The 20,084-nt window shown below is 44.5% G+C and overlaps 1 protein-coding gene across 2 annotated transcripts in view; it reads left to right on the forward strand.

Moving 5' to 3' along the window:
* VPS45 (vacuolar protein sorting 45 homolog) overlaps positions 1-20,084 on the forward strand; it is a 28,881-nt gene that overhangs the window by 2,069 nt on the left and 6,728 nt on the right. For both annotated transcript variants that reach the window (XM_075040811.1, XM_075040812.1), the window contains exons 4-14: positions 428-507; positions 1,038-1,106; positions 1,419-1,556; positions 1,964-2,074; positions 3,406-3,540; positions 3,909-4,022; positions 4,727-4,894; positions 8,454-8,612; positions 9,395-9,502; positions 9,823-9,944; positions 16,783-16,914. In XM_075040811.1, the coding sequence (XP_074896912.1) occupies positions 428-507; positions 1,038-1,106; positions 1,419-1,556; positions 1,964-2,074; positions 3,406-3,540; positions 3,909-4,022; positions 4,727-4,894; positions 8,454-8,612; positions 9,395-9,502; positions 9,823-9,944; positions 16,783-16,914 (1,336 nt within the window). The remainder of the gene's footprint in view (positions 1-427; positions 508-1,037; positions 1,107-1,418; positions 1,557-1,963; positions 2,075-3,405; positions 3,541-3,908; positions 4,023-4,726; positions 4,895-8,453; positions 8,613-9,394; positions 9,503-9,822; positions 9,945-16,782; positions 16,915-20,084) is intronic.

Raw genomic sequence — 20,084 nt, forward strand, 5'->3', positions numbered from 1 at the left:
TTATCATTATTAGTTTCTTCCTTTCTGTTCTATTAAACCATTCTTATCTCAACGCACAAGTTTTACTTCTTTTACCGATTTTCTCCCCCATCCCACTGGATTGGGGGGGAGTGAGTGAGCGGCTGTATGGTGCTTAGTTGGTGGCTGGGGTTAAACCATGACACATGCTGATCCAGTGCTGCAGTCACGTACTGGATATTGGCACCAGAGGCAGAAAGTCGGACAGAGAATTAGCTCAGAGTATCCATGTGAGGTAACTTCTGGATTATAATGTCTGCATAATAATTGCAGATGTAAGGTCAAAGGATCTCTGTTGTAATCTGCTCCTGCTCCAGGGGAAAATCCGGTCATACTGTTCTGTGGTGTTCTTGTGTGTTACGTGTCACTTGCAGAGCCCGACTGTTCTTTCGCTCTTGTTTTCTTTCAGATTTCAGTAACGTGATCAGTAAGAGTGATGTCAAATCATTAGCTGAGGCTGATGAACAGGAAGTTGTGGCTGAAGTTCAGGTGAATTTTGAATGTTTTAAATAGATCTCCTAATCCAAAAGCACCAGCAAAATGAACGTACAAGCTAACAAACTCAGCTGTGGCAATGGGAGGACTCTGTAGTTCTTGAACAGTGTGCAGCAGCACTGTGCAACAGTCTAGGATGCAAGAACAGATGAACATACACATGGGATTAAAAAGTAAAAGGAAGAAAAAGTCCCATGTCCCCTGTTTCTGCCTGCCCTCCAGTTGTCAGAGCTGCTGCTGGTTCTGCTGTCACCTGTGTTTCACAAGGCTGCTACATGTTTGTGGTGTTGACAAAGAGCTACGTACTTAAAAAACACACACGACAAATTGGCAATGGAGTTGTCAGCAGCTGTGTAGGGATTTTAGAGGTTCGGCCTGGGGGAAGGAGAAATGATCAGAGTCAATGAGTCTGTGCATTGCTTAGGATTTTAGCATCAATGTGGCTGATGCTGGAACACGTACTCTTGTAGGCTGAATAAGGGTTGGCAAGACACATAACTGTATTTGCTTTCACTTGTTGGCAGGAGTTCTATGGCGATTACATTGCAGTGAATCCACACGTTTTTTCTCTCAACCTCTTGGGCTGCTGCCAGGTATGAAAAAAGCTAATGCTCCTCCAGGGCCTTGTTTTATGGTTAATAGACCAGTAGCCACAACAAGCAGGGTGCCGTGGTGGGCTGCCCAGCAGGCAGATTGCTGCTGAGGGTCTGTAAGGGGGGAGCTGATCCTTACGAGGAACTGGCAAGGGGAGGAACACTGGGGAATCTGGATTGTGGCCTCTGGTGTACCTGCTCCTTCAGTCAAACTATAGTTTACTGTAAGACTTTAAGACTTAGAAATAAGACTTTATGTGAGAAGGAGTTTGGGGATGGTGCGTCCATACTAGATGCAGCCTTTCCTTCCAGGGTCGCAGCTGGGATCCAGCTCAGCTGTCCCGGACAACTCAAGGGCTGACTGCTCTGCTTTTGTCTCTGAAGAAATGCCCCATGATTCGGTACCAGCTCTCCTCTGAGTCAGCAAAGAGGCTTGCTGAATGTGTGAAGGTATGGTGAGAGCCTACAGCGGTGTTAAATAAGTTTGGCAATGTACTTAATTTTTGTTTAATATATTTACATATTGATCCATTTGAGAGAAATACCCTTTTTCAGTTGATTCATGTAAATTCTGTTATTTACTTTGTTGCACGACTTTGGGCAGGTCACATCCTTTATCTTGGCCTGCTTCCAACCAGAGAGCAGGTGAAGAACTGTATTGCCTGTGAGTGTCATAAATTGTAGTAGGTTACCTGGTGCCTTTTGTATTATGTCTTCAATAGCAGTGTAGACTAAGGTAGCAGCACAACTTATTTTTCACCAGCTCTTCACTTTTTCTTCACCTGTATCCAAACTAAGAGGAAACATTTTCTGGGTATACATAAGATCAAGTGGTTTTTCTTTCCTTTTCTCAACAGCAAGTAATCACTAAAGAGTACGAGCTGTTTGACTTTCGGCGCACTGAGGTTCCTCCTTTACTTCTTATTCTGGACCGATCTGACGATGCCATCACCCCACTTCTGAACCAGGTGAATCATCTCGCAGTTGTGCAAGGGCTGAGATAGGAATGCAAGTTCTGCAAGTGCACAGAGCCCTGTGGCGGTAGCAGCAAGTTGGAGTTCACACCCTGGTAGGGCATGGTTTATATCTGAAAGGTAAAAAGTACTGCCTCCCGCCCCAGTTCTTTTTCAGTTCCCTCTTTTTTCTTGTGGCCTGATTTTTCAGACAGTTGAGCACAGACTGTGTGTGCTGGCTTCAGTGGCAGATGTAGCCAGCACCCTGGCAAACCAGGCCACTTGCACCTCTGTGAGACACACTTTACATTTGGAGTCCTTGTGTCTTGGTAGTGTCCTTTTCAAGGGTTTATTTGTATAGGCTCTTTGGCAGCACACTTACACAGTTATTGAGCGATCTTGCAGTGGTGTATTTCTTACTATGTAGCTATTGTGATTTTTTTGTTTGTTTGCTGTGCTGCAAATTCTGGCAGAATATGTTTGTCTCCTTTCATTTCTGTGGGGTACACTTAGACACAGGTGAGCCTGGTGATCAGGCAATGGCTGGAGCTGCAGCCAGGCTACTGCAAGAGCAGCCAGCACTTCTGCAATGCTGGGGTGTAGGAGGTAGTGGTGATACTTGTATTCTTGGAGTGATCTGACAGTCAGAAACCCAGCTCACATGTAGTTTGTAGAGTTAAGGACTGCACTCAGCACAGGGCACCAAAAGCATTACCTGCTATAACGGAGGATTTCTATCCAGAAGAGAGATTCACATGAATGTAAATGGAGTGTCGGGCATGTCGGTGCTCTGATCAGCTTTCAGTTTTCTCTCTAGATTAATATTAGTCTTCCCAGGATAAACATAGTAACTCACTGATGTGCAGAAACACACTCCTACTGCTGCATAAGAAGCAAAGGAGCACGTAGGAAATTGTACAGTTTGTAACTGTGGAACCTCTGCAGCCAAAAATACATGTCACTTCACAGGCGGAGGAGGAGGAGATAATGGTGGCAAACAGAACTGTTTGAACAGGAATATTAATCCCCATTGCTCTTCTTTTAGAGAGTTGTGTCTTTTGAACATACCTACAGTAAGCACCCTGGAAAGGGTGGGTTTCCTCTGTGTTTATACCAGCACCTCTCACCATGGGATGCCCATCTGATTATAACAGAAGTAATATTTATTTCTTATTGTAACATTCTGGCAAAAGTTTGAGAAATGGACACTTTGAATTCTCTGTATATTACTAGAGGAATATAAACTGGCTTTGTTTGAGTTTAGCCTGAAATCCATTAATTTTCCAATGCTGTTTGTTATCTTACTAAGGTCATAATTTGCCTTTCTGTTTCACCATCCTTGTTAGTGGACGTACCAGGCTATGGTTCACGAATTGCTGGGGATTAACAACAACCGCATCGACCTCTCTCGGGTACCGGGGATAAGCAAGGATCTCCGAGAGGTGGTCTTGTCTGCTGAGAACGACGAGTTCTATGCCAACGTAGGTATCTCAGTGGGATCTTCAGGAGTAGCTGAATTCGAGGATCAGGTTCTGCTCTTTGTTTTGCCAGGGGAAAGGAACTTTCCAATGACTTTGAGCATTGGGGTGGTGATGTACTGTATAGCTTATGCAGGTGGTGCAAATCAGTGTGTAGTGCAAGTAGCAACCTACATGAAGTAGTGTGTCCATTTTATAGTTTTAAATAAAACCTGGGCCAGTTGCAGAGCTGCTTGCTCGAGCTTGGGTCTCAGGGAGACTATGTGCAACAGCACTTCAGTGTTTTGGGCATAGAGTGCCACCTTGTTCCAGTGGTGTCAAGACTCATGTTAGAATGGCTTTCTCTCAGATCCCTGTCTTGTTCCGTGCAGAACATGTACCTGAACTTTGCAGAGATTGGCAGTAACATCAAGAATCTTATGGAGGATTTCCAGAGGAGGAAACCTAAGGAGCAGCAGAAGCTGGAATCCATAGCAGATATGAAGGTATAGACAATCCACACATAACCGACTGAATTTTTAAATCCCATCCATTGCAGGATAGTGCAGATCACTACTGTCTATACGCTGACAGTCCACACTACCAGTACCAACAGTTCAGATCTCTGTGGCATGCTAGTTTTGTGGAGTGGGAACCTCCTTTTTGCACTGTGTTCATTACAGTGGTTCTTCACCAAAGGCTAGATGCTTTGGTAGGCCATTCTGCACCACTGCAGTGTGGTCTGCAAGCTTGTTTGTTCTGACTGTTCCCTCAGCTGCTGCTTAGATCTTGCTGGAGTCCCAAAGCCCTACAATTGAATCAGTAAGCTCTGGTTTAAGTACTTGGTTTACTCCAGTATGGCTGTGTGGACTTTATATGTGAGCTGGGTCACTTAGCAACAGCTCAGAACACAGGCTATTAATTCAGTCACTGCTCAAGATTTAAAGAATCCTGGCGATGTCTTTGGAGATACTTTCTGTATCCTTTTATTTTAAGAGTAAATAAAAAGTACATCCCTTCCAGAAATCTCTTGGTAGTTGGAGAAAGCCTATGAGCTCCTGGGATTGAGGTGCCCAGTCATCCATACACCCGCACTGGTCTTGCTTATACTGATGCAAATTAGTTTGTACAGTTTATCGCTGGGTTGCACACATCCATTGTCTCTTGCTTTTCTTTTGAAGAACCAGTTGCTTTGGTTTCCCCATTGCAGGCATTTGTGGAGAATTACCCGCAGTTCAAGAAGATGTCAGGCACAGTATCGAAGCACGTGACAGTAGTGGGAGAGCTCTCTCGACTGGTTGGTGAGCAGAACCTGCTGGAGGTGTCTGAAGTAGAGCAGGAACTGGCCTGCCAGAATGACCATTCCAGTGCTCTCCAGGTACCTCAGGCTCAAAACCTAACCTCGATCCTTTGTCTGAATCTAGGTGGTATGATCCTGTAACTCCCATGTCGATCGAAGTTTGATACTGAAAGTCAGTGGGAGTTCTGCATGCAGATATCCTGCAGGGTTGGGACATTAGATGTTAGAATTACTCTTCTCCTCCCCATTCAGTTCAGATGGGGATGAGTCATAGTTAATAACTGGCTTGAGAAGCATCTTTGCAAATTCTGTCTTCACATTTCACAATATAACATTCCTTCATTATATGCAGTCAGTTGGGTTCTGGCAGGCTGCCTGTGCAGGCACCAGTAAGAAAAAAAAGACTTGGACCCCCATGTAGAAGCTTGTTGTATTTGTTGGGGAGGAGAAGAAATGGAATCCATGAAATTGTCTAAATCAGACTATTCATTGAGGTGCTGGCTTTTACCTTTTTTTTTTTTTTAAAAAAAAGAAGAAAGTGGAAAGCCTCTTGGAGAACAGATTTCTTTGGCAAAGAGGACTGAAAAAGCCTAAGTGAGACTTCTGTTATAGCTGAGTATAGACTGAAGTTCTGACCCCATGCTGGCTTCTTGGATCCTATGACCTGACCTAGTATCTGACAGTATGTCAACAGTGATGAATTGTGGCTGCTGACTATTCAGAGAAAATAGCAGTATTGTTGAGTGTGGCTGTATTACAGCAGAGTTCAACCAGCAACTCAGTATTAAAAAACGATTCCTTAATTTTTTATAGCTAAGGTAGAAGTTACACCATATAATGGACTCCTTTACACAATAGTGGAGAAGCAGTTTGACTAGAAAATAAAGATAAGCATCTTCAACAGATTTGAAATACATGTCTTCTTTGCCTCTGTTATTCTGTGCTCCAAGTGGGTGGCTAGGAGATAATATTAGATTCTTCAAGTACTGTAATCTATTACCAGATCCTGAGCTGATGTGAATCAGTATAGGCCTGTTGAAGTCATTGCAGCTATATAGATTGGTGAGCATATAGTTATGATTTGATAGCTTATATTTGGTAGAATTTAGATGACTTAAGTATTGAAGTGGGAATGTAGCCATAAAATGCATTTGCTGAAAACAGCCTCTGAGGTTCTCTTGCTATATCATTGTTTCTAGGTCAAGATTTTGCAGTTTAAAAGTTAAGTATTTGAGTTCTAATCCATCAGCCCATTGTGTCTGTGCTGTGATCTGTTATTTCTGATATTAACACAGCACAGAGCATTAGTGTTGAACCTTGGGTGCTTGGCATTGGAGACCATTTTGGAAAATGTTGGTCTACTTTTTATAAAGGTATCTCAGATTCACTGAAGAAAGGGATGATGTGAACTTCTGGTGATGGTGCTGTTGCATTACCAGCTCTGCAGTTCAGAGATATGTGGCAGTGCTGGAAAGTGGACAGAGACGCAGGCAGGTCAGCTCTCACCGAGTGCCACACTGTCATGGCAGGATGGTTACTGGAGTTCACCTTGGTGCTAATTCAGGTCTTAGTCTGCACTAACTAGGTATTTCTGCAGTTTTTAAAGCAGAAAATCTGCCTGCAGTTTGCTTACAGCCACATGCCTGAAGGGCTTTATCATATTTCTAACAGCTGAGACCAACTGGAAAAGATGTAGCAGCTAGGAAATAAATGCAAAACTATGGAACTGGTATCTTTCTACATGAGAGATCAGTATCTCTTTAGCTGCACTGCCCCAGGCTGTTCTCCGTTGCAGTCTCCTAATGGCAGTGAAGGGCCAAGGCCACAGAAACAATGAAGAATAAGCCAGTGCACAAAATAAAGGCAGAATTGTTCTCCCACTGATGTAACTTCAGCAATTGTTAATTTCTCAGTGGCCTAGGGCCCCTGAGTACAGTATATTTTGGTTATTCTTCCCCTGGTCTCTTATTAATCCTGACATAGTACATGAGCCTTCAGAGATGAATGGGAGGTTTTGAATCCCATCTCCTTAGATGGACAATAGCTTTTCTGTTTTACACGCTTCCTGCTTATATAGGCATTGGCACTGCACTGCCAGCACAGGATCAAAAATCTTGCAAGCAAACATCTCCGTGGGACTCTGTCCCTGCCCTCACAGGGGAATTCCTGACCTTACCAGGGTTAACGGTAAACTGTTGATCCTCCTCAAAGCCAGGATTTTATCCTGTATTTTTGTAACTAGTCAGCATCAGTCAAACAAATTAAAGCAAATATAGCTGAATCGCTGTGGTGAATAACAACAGTTTCACAACACTGTTTCACAGCTGTTCACTGAATGTTTCCATGTTGCCTACCTGTATTGGGAGCGTGGGAGAATCTCGCAAAGATATGCTGGGACTTTTGGAGTGTTTGAAGGTCATGTACGCTTACAGAGTGGAAAATATCATAACTTTCTTGGAACTGCCATTTCTGCAACTGTAAAACCGGCAGCTCCTCTGCTCCCATGCATTTGAGCTAATACAGGCTGATTGTTTTGCTTTAATGTTCAGCACAGGGAGAATTTCAGACTTTGCTGTGTCCTAAAGCATCTGTCCAGCCCTAACCAGATGTCTGCAAACACATCTGGTAGTTGATGCCTGTTCTTTGAGATCCATCTCAAAGCTTGGAGTTAAGAAGCTTATTACTCCCACTGCTCACCTAAGCTACCAACTTGGCTCTGGTGTTTGTTCTGTTAACTCCATTATCTCAGCTCTGTGACTCGACACAATGACTGAGAGGTTGCAGAGAGGAAATAAGTGCTTTTTGTTGTAATGAGAAGGAGTAGCACTTATATGCCCAATTGTCAACTTACACAAGCAATTACAGTCTGCCTGCGATGCCTGGAGGGTCAACGGCATGGACCGGAGATTCTGAAACTTTTCTGGAAAGGGTCTGTACTTTAACAGGCAGCCTCTTTGGGGCATGCACCCTTTATATTTACAATGGTATCATGTTCTTTTCAGCAGAAAAAGTAATGATCTGCATATTAGAAGTAATAACTGTATTTACCTCCAGTGCTGTAATCCTCTTTTCCTTTTTGTGCATTAATTCTTTTCCTCCTTTGCTTCCAAATGCTTGATACTTGCTCCTCCACTTCTCACATACAAAGGTTATCTGAGACTTTGATGCTTCTGCCCTGCACCTTCCAAAAGAAAACAGAATTGTCCTAGCTCTTTTGTCTTGACAGTCAGTATTACGATGGAACCTGTGAACCAGTTCTGGCTCTACTCATGTTGGAAAGGGACGGGCAGAGGTTAAAGGTTTCTGTAAGTGCCTGTTGATGCCCTCCTTTAGGGGAGGCATATGGTAACCTGAGCTCACCCACAGCATGTTATGGAAAGTTAAGAATGGACAACCGAATTGGATTATGAATTCCCAGCTTCATGAAAAGACCCAAAAGCAACTTGCGCTCCATTGTACTCCTATAAATCTAACCGCAGAGCACATAAGAAGCTGGGCTCTGTTGCTTATGACACAATTTAATTCTATTGCATTCTTCCTGCATGCAATTTTGTTGCTAGGCAGTGGGCTTGATACTAGTCTGATTTAATGTCCTTTGAAGGCCTCTCCACTAATACTGCTCTCTATCTTGCTGCAGAATGTGCGACGCCTCCTGCAGAACCCCAAGGTGACAGAGTTTGACGCTGCCCGGCTGGTGATGCTTTATGCCCTGCACTACGAGCGGCACAGCAGCAATAGCCTGCCAGGGCTGATCACAGATCTCAAGAACAGGGGTGTGTCAGAGAAATACCGAAAGGTAATGGCAGCATTTCTCCTTCAGCTGGATGAACAAGTGGGATAGGAGGGCACAGAGGTGGCAAATCAGTGTTAATTGGTATAAAGCTTGCCTGCTTTAGTTTAGCACAATGCTTTTTGTGGAATTGGTGCCGCACTTTGCGAAAAGAACCCTGAGCTTGGCTGGGGCCTGCAGGTGTTACTTTAAAAGGCATAACTAATCACTTAATTTCCATTTCCAAAATCAGTGATATTATGAAGGATTGAATAAAGCAGAGATGGCAGGCTTGTCAGGAGTCTGCTAGGACAGGTGTGTGGCATGTAAACAGGGCCTGGAACATGCTTCCTTTCTCCTTCCCCTCTTCCTCCCCACCCCTTTTCCCCCACCTCCTGCTGAATAGGCAATAGTTGCAGCAAAGGGCTTCTGGAGACTGTAAAAGGAGCTTGGCTGGGAGGCAGAGGGTGGCAGTGCTTGGCAAATGTAGTGAGCAGCTGGAGAGGAGGTGGAGAAGCAGGATGATGTCACATTGTATGGAAGATCTGCTATCACTGCAGCAGACTATGGAAATGAAAGCCTCTCTCCTTATGCAGGCAGTGTCACGGCGGACTGATTTGCTTGGTGGCTATGGGGAATACTTCTTCTCTTCCCCCTCGCCTCTCTCTATGCTGCATTCTGCTTGGGCTCAATCTCCTTGATGCCTTGGTCATCATTGCAGTACCTCTACTGAGCCTATCTAGACAAAAACTGCTTGGAAGCTGGTTTCCCAGGTTAATAGGACTCTGGTTTTGCCTCTCTCTGTACAGCTAGTGTCTGCTGTTGTGGAGTATGGAGGGAAACGGGTCCGGGGCAGTGACCTGTTCAGTCCCAAGGATGCTGTAGCCATCACCAAACAATTCCTCAAAGGACTGAAGGTATGGATCTGCCACAGATGAAATAATGACAGTTTTGGTCAAAGTTACAGTCACAGAGCAGTACTCGTGTGCAGTGCAATGCAACTTGTCATGGATTTCAGAGGTTTAATAGTAAGTGCATTGGACTTTTAGGGCATAATTCTCATTGAAGGCAGTGGGAGTTAGTTGTTGAAAAGCCTCTCTAAATCTGGACTTCAGTGGTTAACACTTGATGTATCCATCAGATGATGATGCTCCTTTTATGTGCCTTTGCTGATCTTCTCTCTTAGCTTGCTGCCTTGCTGTATTAATTCATAACAAGAGTTTCTCTTGTACTGTAGGGTGTTGAGAATGTGTATACGCAACACCAGCCTCTTCTTCACGAAACACTAGATCAGCTCATCAAAGGAAAACTCAAGGACAGCCAGTACCCCTACCTGGGTCCCAACACTCTCCGTGACAGGTATGTGGGGCCTTTTAGGACAGAGCTTGGAACTGAAACATATCTGCTCCTCCCAGTGCTGTCATTTGCTTGTTGTTTGTCTGTAGATGAACAAAACTTCAGCTTGGCAGGGAAATGTCTTGATTGTGTAGATCTTTCTTGTATCCTCAAGTAGGTGTCCTTGGAGAGGGCTATTAAGACTGAAGTATGGTTGTCTTTTCTTGCTGGCCGAGATGTGACATTCCCATGTAAGGGCTCAGGTAAAGGATTAAGCCATTGCACCAAGCTGCCAGGACATCCACATGATGGATTTCAACATGCCCCCTAACTTCACTCCATGCCATCTGGCGTTTATTTGTAGAGTACCAAAAATAGTCCAACTGCAAGCTCTCCCTTCTGAGCCAGTTACTATTCCTGATGAGAATGGGATCTTGCTGAATGTGGCTAATAACTGTAATTGAAAAGAACTCTGGCTGTCTGGTTCTGGCTGACTTTGCTGGAGCTAAGCTAATCTGTTGTCAATGAAGTCATTAAAGGTAAATATGGGCCACAGAGTGAGGGCACTGAATCATTAGAGAGAAGATGACAAGTCCTCCTCTAATGGCATTCTGTACAGATCACTCCTTTCTTTGGTACTGCAGTTTCATTTCTGTAAATTAAGGTAAGCGCTGGTTGGGTGTTCCTTATTCCTTCTAGCAGTGGTAGTCTTTGAGGAGAAAAGCCTGCTCTTGCTTTGCTTCCTTTGGGTGTTCTGTGATGAGGTCATCACAGTGATTCTCTGAATCTTCTCCAATGTCTGTTAAATGTCCCAGGGTTCTGTGGAAGGTGTTTTACTTGCAGCATTAGAACAATCATCATTCCCTTCACATGTTGCGTATTATTGGCTTTTCATCAGCAACTGCTACATTTTTAGTGAAGCAGAAAAAAAATTCAAGGTAGTAATTCTCAACAAACAAGGCGGCTGTTGCAGGGCAGTTTGGGTCAGATGAAAACCACAGACTCATTTGGAGCAGGAGAGAGAAGTAGACTTGGGGACCAAGGTTCAGCAGTGTCAAGTGGGTGGGAGGGGCAGAAGCATGTCAAAGAGTGAGCGCTCATGTCTGGCTCTCTTTGAGATGCACAGGCACACGGCTCTTCGTCCTTAGCCCTTGATCCATCTGATGAAAGCAAAACTGTATTTTGTAGCAGGAAAGCATCCAAATTCCACGCCAGGCTGACAGCAGGGGATATTAATAATTCTATTTATGAATAAGAAAGAATTAAAAAGTAATTTGTCATTTATAGTCAATTGTCTCACAAGAGACAATTTGTTTGTGTATGTCCCTGGTAGACTAAAAAAAAAAAAAAATCTGCCTTGCTCCAGAGTTTTCCTTTAAAATAAAATGGTGGATTTTGGATAGGGTGGATGGGTGGTTTTAATAGGTGTGAAATATCAAGGCCCCTAGCAACAGAAATGGTGTCCTCTCCGTCCTTGAAACCAGCTCTCGACTGAGATGGATTTCAGCCCAACAAAAAGAGGTTGACAGATGCGGTTTGTGGTAGATCTGAAATGAGACCTGCAGGACAGCAGTAACTGCATCCAGGCATCCCTGACCTGGGTTTGTTCTGAGCTAACTAGAAACAAGTGGTCTTCTGACCTTTATCTTCTCTTTTTCAGCTCCCACTTACATTTTCTTGAGCTGTGTTTCACTTACATTCCTCTTTAAATGTTTCTGGGAAAGGGTACAGGAACCGGCTCCTGAGAATCCTACAAAGACCATGCAAATGATTTATTTGGGGGAGCATGAGAAAGGTTTAATTCCTACCTTGAACTGAAGGAAAACAGAAGTTGGATGAAGGGAAATGGAGTTTGCACATCCCTCCCTTCTCTGCAGTGGCTACAGTCTTGTCTCTTAGCTAAAAGACAAGAATCCTGTAGTTTTGTTAAAGTAAATCTCAAAATACAAAGGCAGAGCTTCCAAACTGTTCTCTACCTTAAATTTCTTATGGTCTTCCTTTGGTCTGGGATTGTCCTTGGGACCGACAGTGGCTGGGTCCAACAGTGCTGCTGCTGGGTCAGATGTCTGCAAAATGATCAAAAGCGTAAGGGCACATGGTTATTAGGGTTGTTTCCTGATGGGAATGGTAGATCATGTTGAGTTTAAGACATAGGAGCTATAGGAATGAGGGTTCGTAACTGACAAAAAGTAGGCACCTAAATACTTTCATGTCTGGTCTTTACTTGCTGCATAAAATGGGGGCCACAGCACTGTTATCTCTCAAGTACGAATATTCAGTATCATGAAAATGGGGGCTCATCTAAAACCAGGTTTTAGGTACCAGGTTTGGAAGAAGAAGGCCCATTTGATGGTTTTCCCTTAGTGCCAAACCAATTGAGCGAGGAATTTAAATTTAATAACTTCACAAAACTTAGTCTAATAAATCACAGCCCAAGGCAAACTGGGCTACACTGCCTTCTTGCTTTCTGCTTTCAGAGGATGGTGTTACAGTGATTGGCAGGAGTTCAGCAAAAGGTCAGGGCGAAAGCCTTTGTATTTTTTGATCAAAGGGATGCAGTTGCTTGAACAGCAAAGAATTTGAAAGAATTCTTTTTAACTATTTCTTTCTGTATTAAACATTACACTGTTGCAAGGGAGGAAAAGCTCCTGGTCCAAATTCAGCTGTGGAAATTGGCAGCAGGGAAGGAAAGGGAATCTTTGCAAAGCACTGAGCAAGGTTCCTAGGAGAGAGCAACAAGCAATTCTGCTTTCTTTTGCTTCTCCTCTCTTTCCCGCTGTGTTAAATATCATCCTTTTCTTGTATGCCATCAGCCTGCAGTCCCTTCCACCTTGCTGCTGGAAAGTACTAGCTAGAAAAGTTCCTAAAGCTTCTCCTGGTCACAGCAGTCTGCAGGAGCCCCAGCTGTGTTACATGCTGTACAAAATGCCTCCTACAGTTTGTGACCCCTTCAGCATGCTCTGCTTACCAGGCTCTGCCAAAGCCTCCCCTTTGGGTGGAGCTTTTGCTTTGTTTATGCTTTGACCTGGGATTTTCTCTAATAGGGCATTTGTCCTGAGCAGACCAACTGGGCCTGGTGGTGCTTACGTAAGATGGATAGCATCCACTTCTTACAACATCAAGTTTGTAATCGGACCACAAGACAGCTCTGTCACTGCTGCACTTCTTAAAACCAAACGTGGGTCCTCAATGTTTTGCAGGAGCCAGGCAGCAGCCTATGAAATAGCAGTAGGAGAAGACACACTGCTCCCTGGGGATCCAGATGGGACTCAGCTCGTTCCATGTCTCTCTCAAATTACCACAATTACTTACCTGCTTATTGAAAAATCTTGGAAAGTTACTGTGTCTGAAAGCCCGTCAAAGTTCAGACTTAAACGTGGAACATGAGAACACACCGATACTATCTAGTTTAGAATATTCTATGACAGGACATGATCTTTCTCCCACTGATTTTGTTGAGGGGGAAGTTCCTGTTGACTGTTTGAGGAGAGGAAGAATTTGGAACCATTTAGAAATGTCTATAGCTGACACACATCTAAAGGGATGGGTGAGGTATCTCCTTAGGCAGCGAACATAAAATCTCCTTTTTTGGAAGCATGTGATGTGGAACCATTTGGCTGTATGCTTTTTCATCAGAGCTCACACATACTGCCCTGAAGATTAGGGAAAGGAGTACTATTCCTAAATCATATATATTATCTTGTGTTTAGTATAGTTTGCTTTTCATGGATTGTTTTTTTAAGGCAAAACTCTGACTGTGTCCTTGTTCGTTCAAGGAGGTTGCTTTTTCCTCCTGTCTGAGGTCTTCGAGCATTTAGCTGTTAAATTGGTAGTTAAGCCGAGGAGATACATAGCCACATCCACAAACTGGGTCTGAGGAGCGCAACAGCTGGAGCCAGTGTTGCTGTAGATTGCTTTCCCACTAACCCTATAACAGTCTTGGAGTTTCTTCCTGTTCCGAAATTGCTTATTATTTGCCCTTGATATAAGCAGTAATTCCCTGGGCACTTCACGAGAACACCAAGATCCTTTTGTTCTTTCTGTGGCTGTCTGCCTCTGCATGACTTAGCTCACTTGTGGTCTGTGAGAAGTCTGCAGGTCAATGCCAGATGCTTTGAGCAAGGCACCTGAAGTGGGAGAGAGGCTGTAGTCCTGCCCCCACTACCCCGTGCCAGGCTTAGTCCTTAACCCTAGAGTTGGGGTTAGGGTTAGGCTGGTGTCACGGTGACAGTGAAAGGTGATGGCAAATTTAAAGGCTGGTACATGTTAAAATATTCCAGAGGAGCACGAGAGCTAGTCACATGACTTCGGCATCTAAATTCCTTAGGTCTTTGATAGTTCCAACCAAAAATGCATATATGATGGTACCAGGAGACTGATCCTGTGGTTTTCAGTCTGCACAAGACTCCTTGGTAAGAAATTGCCTCATCTGTTTCTTTGTCACTTCATTGATCCAGTTAGTAAGGTGACCTTAACCCTAAAGGTCCTAACTGTGTTACCGGACTTTGGGGAGGTGCAGCTTTCTCAACCTAAAAGACATTCTCCGTAAGAAGCGAAGTATGGCGTGGCCTACTTGGCACATCTTTTACATGCATCATGATAAAAGTGGGCTTGTAGAGATATTGGGTATACTTTTTCTGACAACTGACAGTGGCTTACCAGATTATTTCATTGCTGTGTCTCCCCTTCCCTTTGATTTCTCTCCCCAAAAGACTTGGGCACATTTGCATCTAGTTTCCAAAGCCGTATGCCTGACTGTAGCTAAAAAGACAAGGTACAGCACTCTTCTGTCCTCTGGGGCTGGCTCAGCTACTTGTGTTGTCACTAAGGTGCAAAAACCTCCGTCTGCCTCAGTGAGATGTTTGAACCTGCACAGCCTGAATGTGCGGTAGCTATATATAACCTGCTTATCTTAAGGCTGCAGTGCAGAAGATTTCACAGGCTGTTTCTGTGCAGGGGACAGAGTGTAGCTCAGCAGGGAGGGATGAGCACACCAAATCCTGGAGCTCTGGGAGGGAAGTGAAGACTTTCAGCAAGACTGCATCACTGAAATCCTGAGGGCAGCACTGCCTGCACCACTGCTCCTGGCTGGAAGGGGTGAATCATGTGCAGGGTAAAACTCGCCGCTCTGTCCAGAGAGCGCAGGCATAAGGCATCTAACATAGCACATTCCACTATTGCTGACTTCTTACAAAGGATTCCACTTTGAGCCTTTTTCTTTCCAAGGAAGCTGTGCAGTAAATCGCAGCTGGAAGTCTTGGCCATTATTAGAATTATTATAGTCCCCAAGGATAACGAATTGCATAGTACCTGCAGAAGAACTATATTGAATGCAACAACCTTTTTGGTGTTGAAATAGCAATGCTGTGTGTCACCAGAGGGTGTGCCTGAAATGATAGAGTTCCCATGTTCCAGGCATTGAGGCTGCAGTATTCCCTCTCCACCCCGCCAAGGGGGACTACCGGCACTTTCTAAAGTATGTCTGAAATCTCCTTTTGTCTGTCCAAATCATCTTACACAGACCTAACCCTAACTTCCTGAAAAAGACTTATGATTTGGAAGGTTATTGGTAACGAAGATCACTTTGGGAAGGGGTGTGTGCTAATGTTTTCCATTAATTTTTCTTACCTTTCTGTATTCCCTCCAGGCGCAGGGAGGCAGTTGTGCAGATCTGATGGCTTGTTCTGAGCCAGTGTCCCATTCTGACAGCAGAAGCAGTTTTGCTTTTGGTAGTACTGTGTGTTCAGTGATGCCAAGAAGGAAGTCCCTGTTGTTCGTCCTTCCGATGTGCGTGTTGCTTCTCTGGACAGTAACAGGTGTTGAGGGCTTTGCAGGTTGGCTTCTCAGCAGGGAGTAACCAGAGACACAAGAGTCTGGGTGCATTCTGGGGTCATCCCTCTCTCATGCTCCATTTGCTTTGTCACTGATCCAGAGCTTGCACAGAGTGAGCAGATGAATGCCTGCTGCTTCCACCACTGCAGCAAGCAGCCGTATTCTAGCAGAAGTACCTGCTTGGAAGACAGAGATGAGTTTTGAGATGGCAACAGAAAGTCAATTGTGTCGAGACTTGACTGCTCTGAATCAAGCGGATGACTGACAGGATATGATCCACACCTTTTAACTGTAGATTCTGCAGAAATCGTTGTCTCAGCTTGTAGATGTGGCAGAGCTGATTTATGGGTTGCAAGCACTTTCTGCTGTCCTTGAGAGTGGAAAACTTAAGTGATTGGGGAGAGCGGTGCAAGGAAGGTGCAGCCTTCCTTTGAAAGCAGAATGTGCAGGGCATATGGCTGATTTTGTATTTTGTCGGATGAAGGCACTCCTTCTCCCCCTTTCCCCTCATGCTACTTCTCTGTAACATCCTGTATTTCTAGGCTGGCTAGGGAATGTAACCTCAGAGGTAAAGTCATGGACAAATCCCAGTAGTTCTGTAATCAGCCAGCAAAACTGCAGCTGATCTGTGCCCTTCAAACCAAGCCTGAGAGGTCTGAAGCACCACTGTTGTCCTCGTTTGACTCCTGAATTGATCTTACTTTAACAGCCGCAGCAGTGCCTCGATCATGCATTAAACATTGGCGTATGTGTCATGGTAGAGCTCCACGGGGATGCAGCGTGTGGGTGTTGCTGAGGAGGCTTTTAAGGACCGTTAGCACGTTGTGTAAATGTTTAGGAGAGACAATGTTTTAAGAGCGATTTAATGGGCTACACATTGTTGTCAGTCTTGAGCCCAGCACGTCACAGAAATGAGACATGGTCTGGGGAGAGAAATCAGCAGGATCATTGCCTCAGCACCCATGAGCAGTACAGGATTTATCCTTGTGTTTTGTCTGATCCCATCTCAACATTTGCATCTTTATTGCAGGCCCCAAGATATTATTGTGTTCATCATTGGAGGGGCAACTTACGAAGAGGCGCTGACTGTCTATAATCTTAACCGCACCAACCCGGGGGTCCGGATCGTCCTAGGTGGGACCACCATCCACAACACAAAAAGGTAATAACTGTATTCTTTACTGTGGATTCTGTGTGTATAAAACTGCTGACATGAGCATGAATTTGTGACGCCTGAGGGATCTTCATCACGCAGTAAAACAGAGAAATGTGTGTAAATGGTCCGAGCCTATCTCTGCTCATTATGGCTGAGGGACTTACTACCAAGCTGAAGGTTTAATGTCCATTCTACTGAATTCAAGGGCAGGGAAGTCGATGTGTATAGTTTTTCCTGCTTATAATTCACCACACACTCTTAATATGAATGAGAGGCCAGTGCAGCACACAGGAATTCAAAACTGACTGTGGTCTCATTGCTCCTGTTGAAATCTGGAGCAACTGCATTTGATAGCAGTGAAGTTAATGTACCTATGATTAGAACTGAGTTCTATGATTACACTGCTAGCGGGCTCTCTGCCGCCCACAAGCCTGCAGAGTATTGGCTGTGTCTTTTGCATTTCTCCCTGGAGAATGGAGCTTTCATTATTGGTTTGCTGTACACTCCGAGTTGCCTTTCCTGGGAGGCCAGACATTTGTAATGGCTTAATCCGTCCAGAAACTGAGCAATACCAGGGAGCACTGACCATGCTGAGCTTCATTGATTTCCTAGGTCACTGTCTCTGGGGTTTTCCAGCAGCTGACTGTTGGAGCTAGAAGGGCTCGTGTCGCGCAATGCTGATGGTATTTCACGTCCCCTGCACTGAGCTGAGTGAGCCATTCCTAAGGGTCTTGGTCGGGATTTACAGAGTCAGATGGCTTGTACAGAAACCTGCAACTGCTTTGCTGTAGCTGGCCAAAAATTCCAGTCAATAGGGAACACCTGGTTTATTTTCTGTGAAATGTCTGGTTTGTAAATACAAACAATGTTTCCTGAACCCAAATTATTCATCTGAGTATTTGAGCACAGGTGAAAATTTAGACCACATTGGGGATTGTTTCCTATCAGCATGGCTTGTTGCTAGCCAAGCAAAAGAGCGTGAATTCTTTCAATACGTGCCTTGCTCCTTTCCGCCACGCTGTTCGGTCCCCATTCGTAATGACACTGCCATGGCCGGGAGCCGATCAGTTATCAGAAGGATGATAACGTCAGGAATGTGACAGGTGACCAACATCTCTCCCATATGTTGCAGCAGGAAGCGTGGTGAAATCTAAGTCCTGGGAGAGAACCTGGTGGTGTCCAGCAGCTGCTCTGAGCTTGAAGGGAACACCCTGCTCTGAGCTGGGGTGGAAGGAGAGCTTCAATGTTACCACCTAGGAATGCAAACAAAATGCAGTCCTGCAACAGGAAGCAAAAGTTATGCTTCTCAACATTTGGGATGAAATTTTCAGAGCTGACTAACAGCTTTGGGTGCCTCAGCAGTCTCCTGGAGTTCAGGAAACACACACCATTAACACCACAGGCGTTGCGTGTCAGAAATACAGCTGTCAAGCACTTCATTGATCTCAGTTACTGACAGGTGGACTCAAGTGTAGCGAGCAGGCTAAAAAATGGCTTGGTTTTCAGACCATGTATGTGCGCTGCTGCTGCATCAGAGTCCAGTGTGATATTTATAAAACCCCTTCCTTTTCATGCCTGTAAGGGATCTTCAGGCTCCAAAGCTGCCTGCACAGAAGCAGTAACAATTCTTTTGCAAGAAAATCCAGTGGCTCCTCTCATCACTTGCTCAGAAAAAAATGTCCAGACTCTCCAAATTCACAGTGCCCACTCTGAAACTTGGTCCTTACTTTAGCTTAATGTCAGATGATTGGAAAGCTCCTGAACTGATGCTAGCCCAGAAGTAAATTGCTTTTATGAACTGGGTTACAAAGGCAAGTCTGTATTAGCCCACATATCGACCAATTCCTGCCCAAATTACCCAGCTTGCTGAACCTTCTGCTTTACAAAGTAGCCTTTGGACTAAATCCTGTTTTAGCCAAGCCTAGAAATAGTAAGAAAAAGAGATCAGCGGACATACTAGCCGCTCTTTGACTGATAAAAAGAAAGAAGTAAATTGTCATCTTGCAAGGACACAAAAAAACCTGGTTCATATTCAGCCTTGCATCCACTGTAACCTTTTAGTCTACCGGTGCATTTTGAGGCTGATTTTGACATTTACCAACACGCCTGCATCAAACTTTTACCAGCATCTGTGCTGTGAACCTGGATGGTACTGTCATTGCGCCACACTAAACACAAAAAACAGAGTAAGCAATGTGGAGATCTCTGGGATGGTATAGTTTTTCACACCATATTGGAGGTTGAGACCTGCCCTGAAAGTGTATCAGTGTAGCAGATTCAGCAAAAACTGTCGCTTGGCGGGGGGGGGAACAGAGAAAACTCACCAGCAGTGTTTTGAGTAGGAGAAGGAAAGCAGTAGTGTGGGGAGCAGGAGGGGTGTGAGAAGATGGTTTGAGCTTTAGGTTGCCATCCCAGCTCTGCTGTTGACCTGTTAGGTGATGTTGGGCAACTTTCTCCTTTGTCTAGATCACCAGAAGGTCTCTGAGTGGGGACTGTCTCTCACTTCTGCTTTATGAAGTTCAAGATTTGCAGCTACATTGTTGGGTTCTGCTTCTTAGATTTGTGCTGTAATGAGCAATGTTAGCTAGTTAGGGCTTCTACCGTGACTACATTTTGGCGCAGTCTCTGAATTATTTACAGAAAAACTAGGATACTCTATCAAAATTTGCATTTCAAACAATGAAATGAAAAAAAAAGAAAAAGAAAAAAAAAAAACAGCTGTTGCTTTTTAAGGGCTGACTACTACAAGGTCCTGTCTGGGAACCCCGGGATGAGGACTGCCAAGGGTCTCATTCTAAAAATAGCCCGGCCCTGAATGATTTGCTTTTCCCTAGTGGCTTGAATAAGATTTCCTTACTGATGAGAGGCCACATTAACAATAATAAAAACTTAGAACTTTCAAGTCGGTAATCTCGAGCCCTTTTCAAGGGAAGACTGGCCTGCTTAGCTCCTGCACACAGAGGAGGAGCAGCCTGTGCAGTGGAGCAAGCCGACTCACTCAGGACACCTGAGAAATTACGAAGTTTCCTGTCCACTGAGTGTTAACCGCAACTCTAGCCAAGTGCGTGAGGATCACGGATATTTCAGCAAATACACCAAGGTGTCTAATTGAGGAAACCTAGATTTTCTCGTGTCCTAACTCCTCTAGTAATCCACTGGCCTTCCTTTAATGAACT

This window comes from Buteo buteo, chromosome 11 (genome assembly GCF_964188355.1).
Source record: "Buteo buteo chromosome 11, bButBut1.hap1.1, whole genome shotgun sequence".
NCBI lineage: Eukaryota > Metazoa > Chordata > Aves > Accipitriformes > Accipitridae > Buteo > Buteo buteo.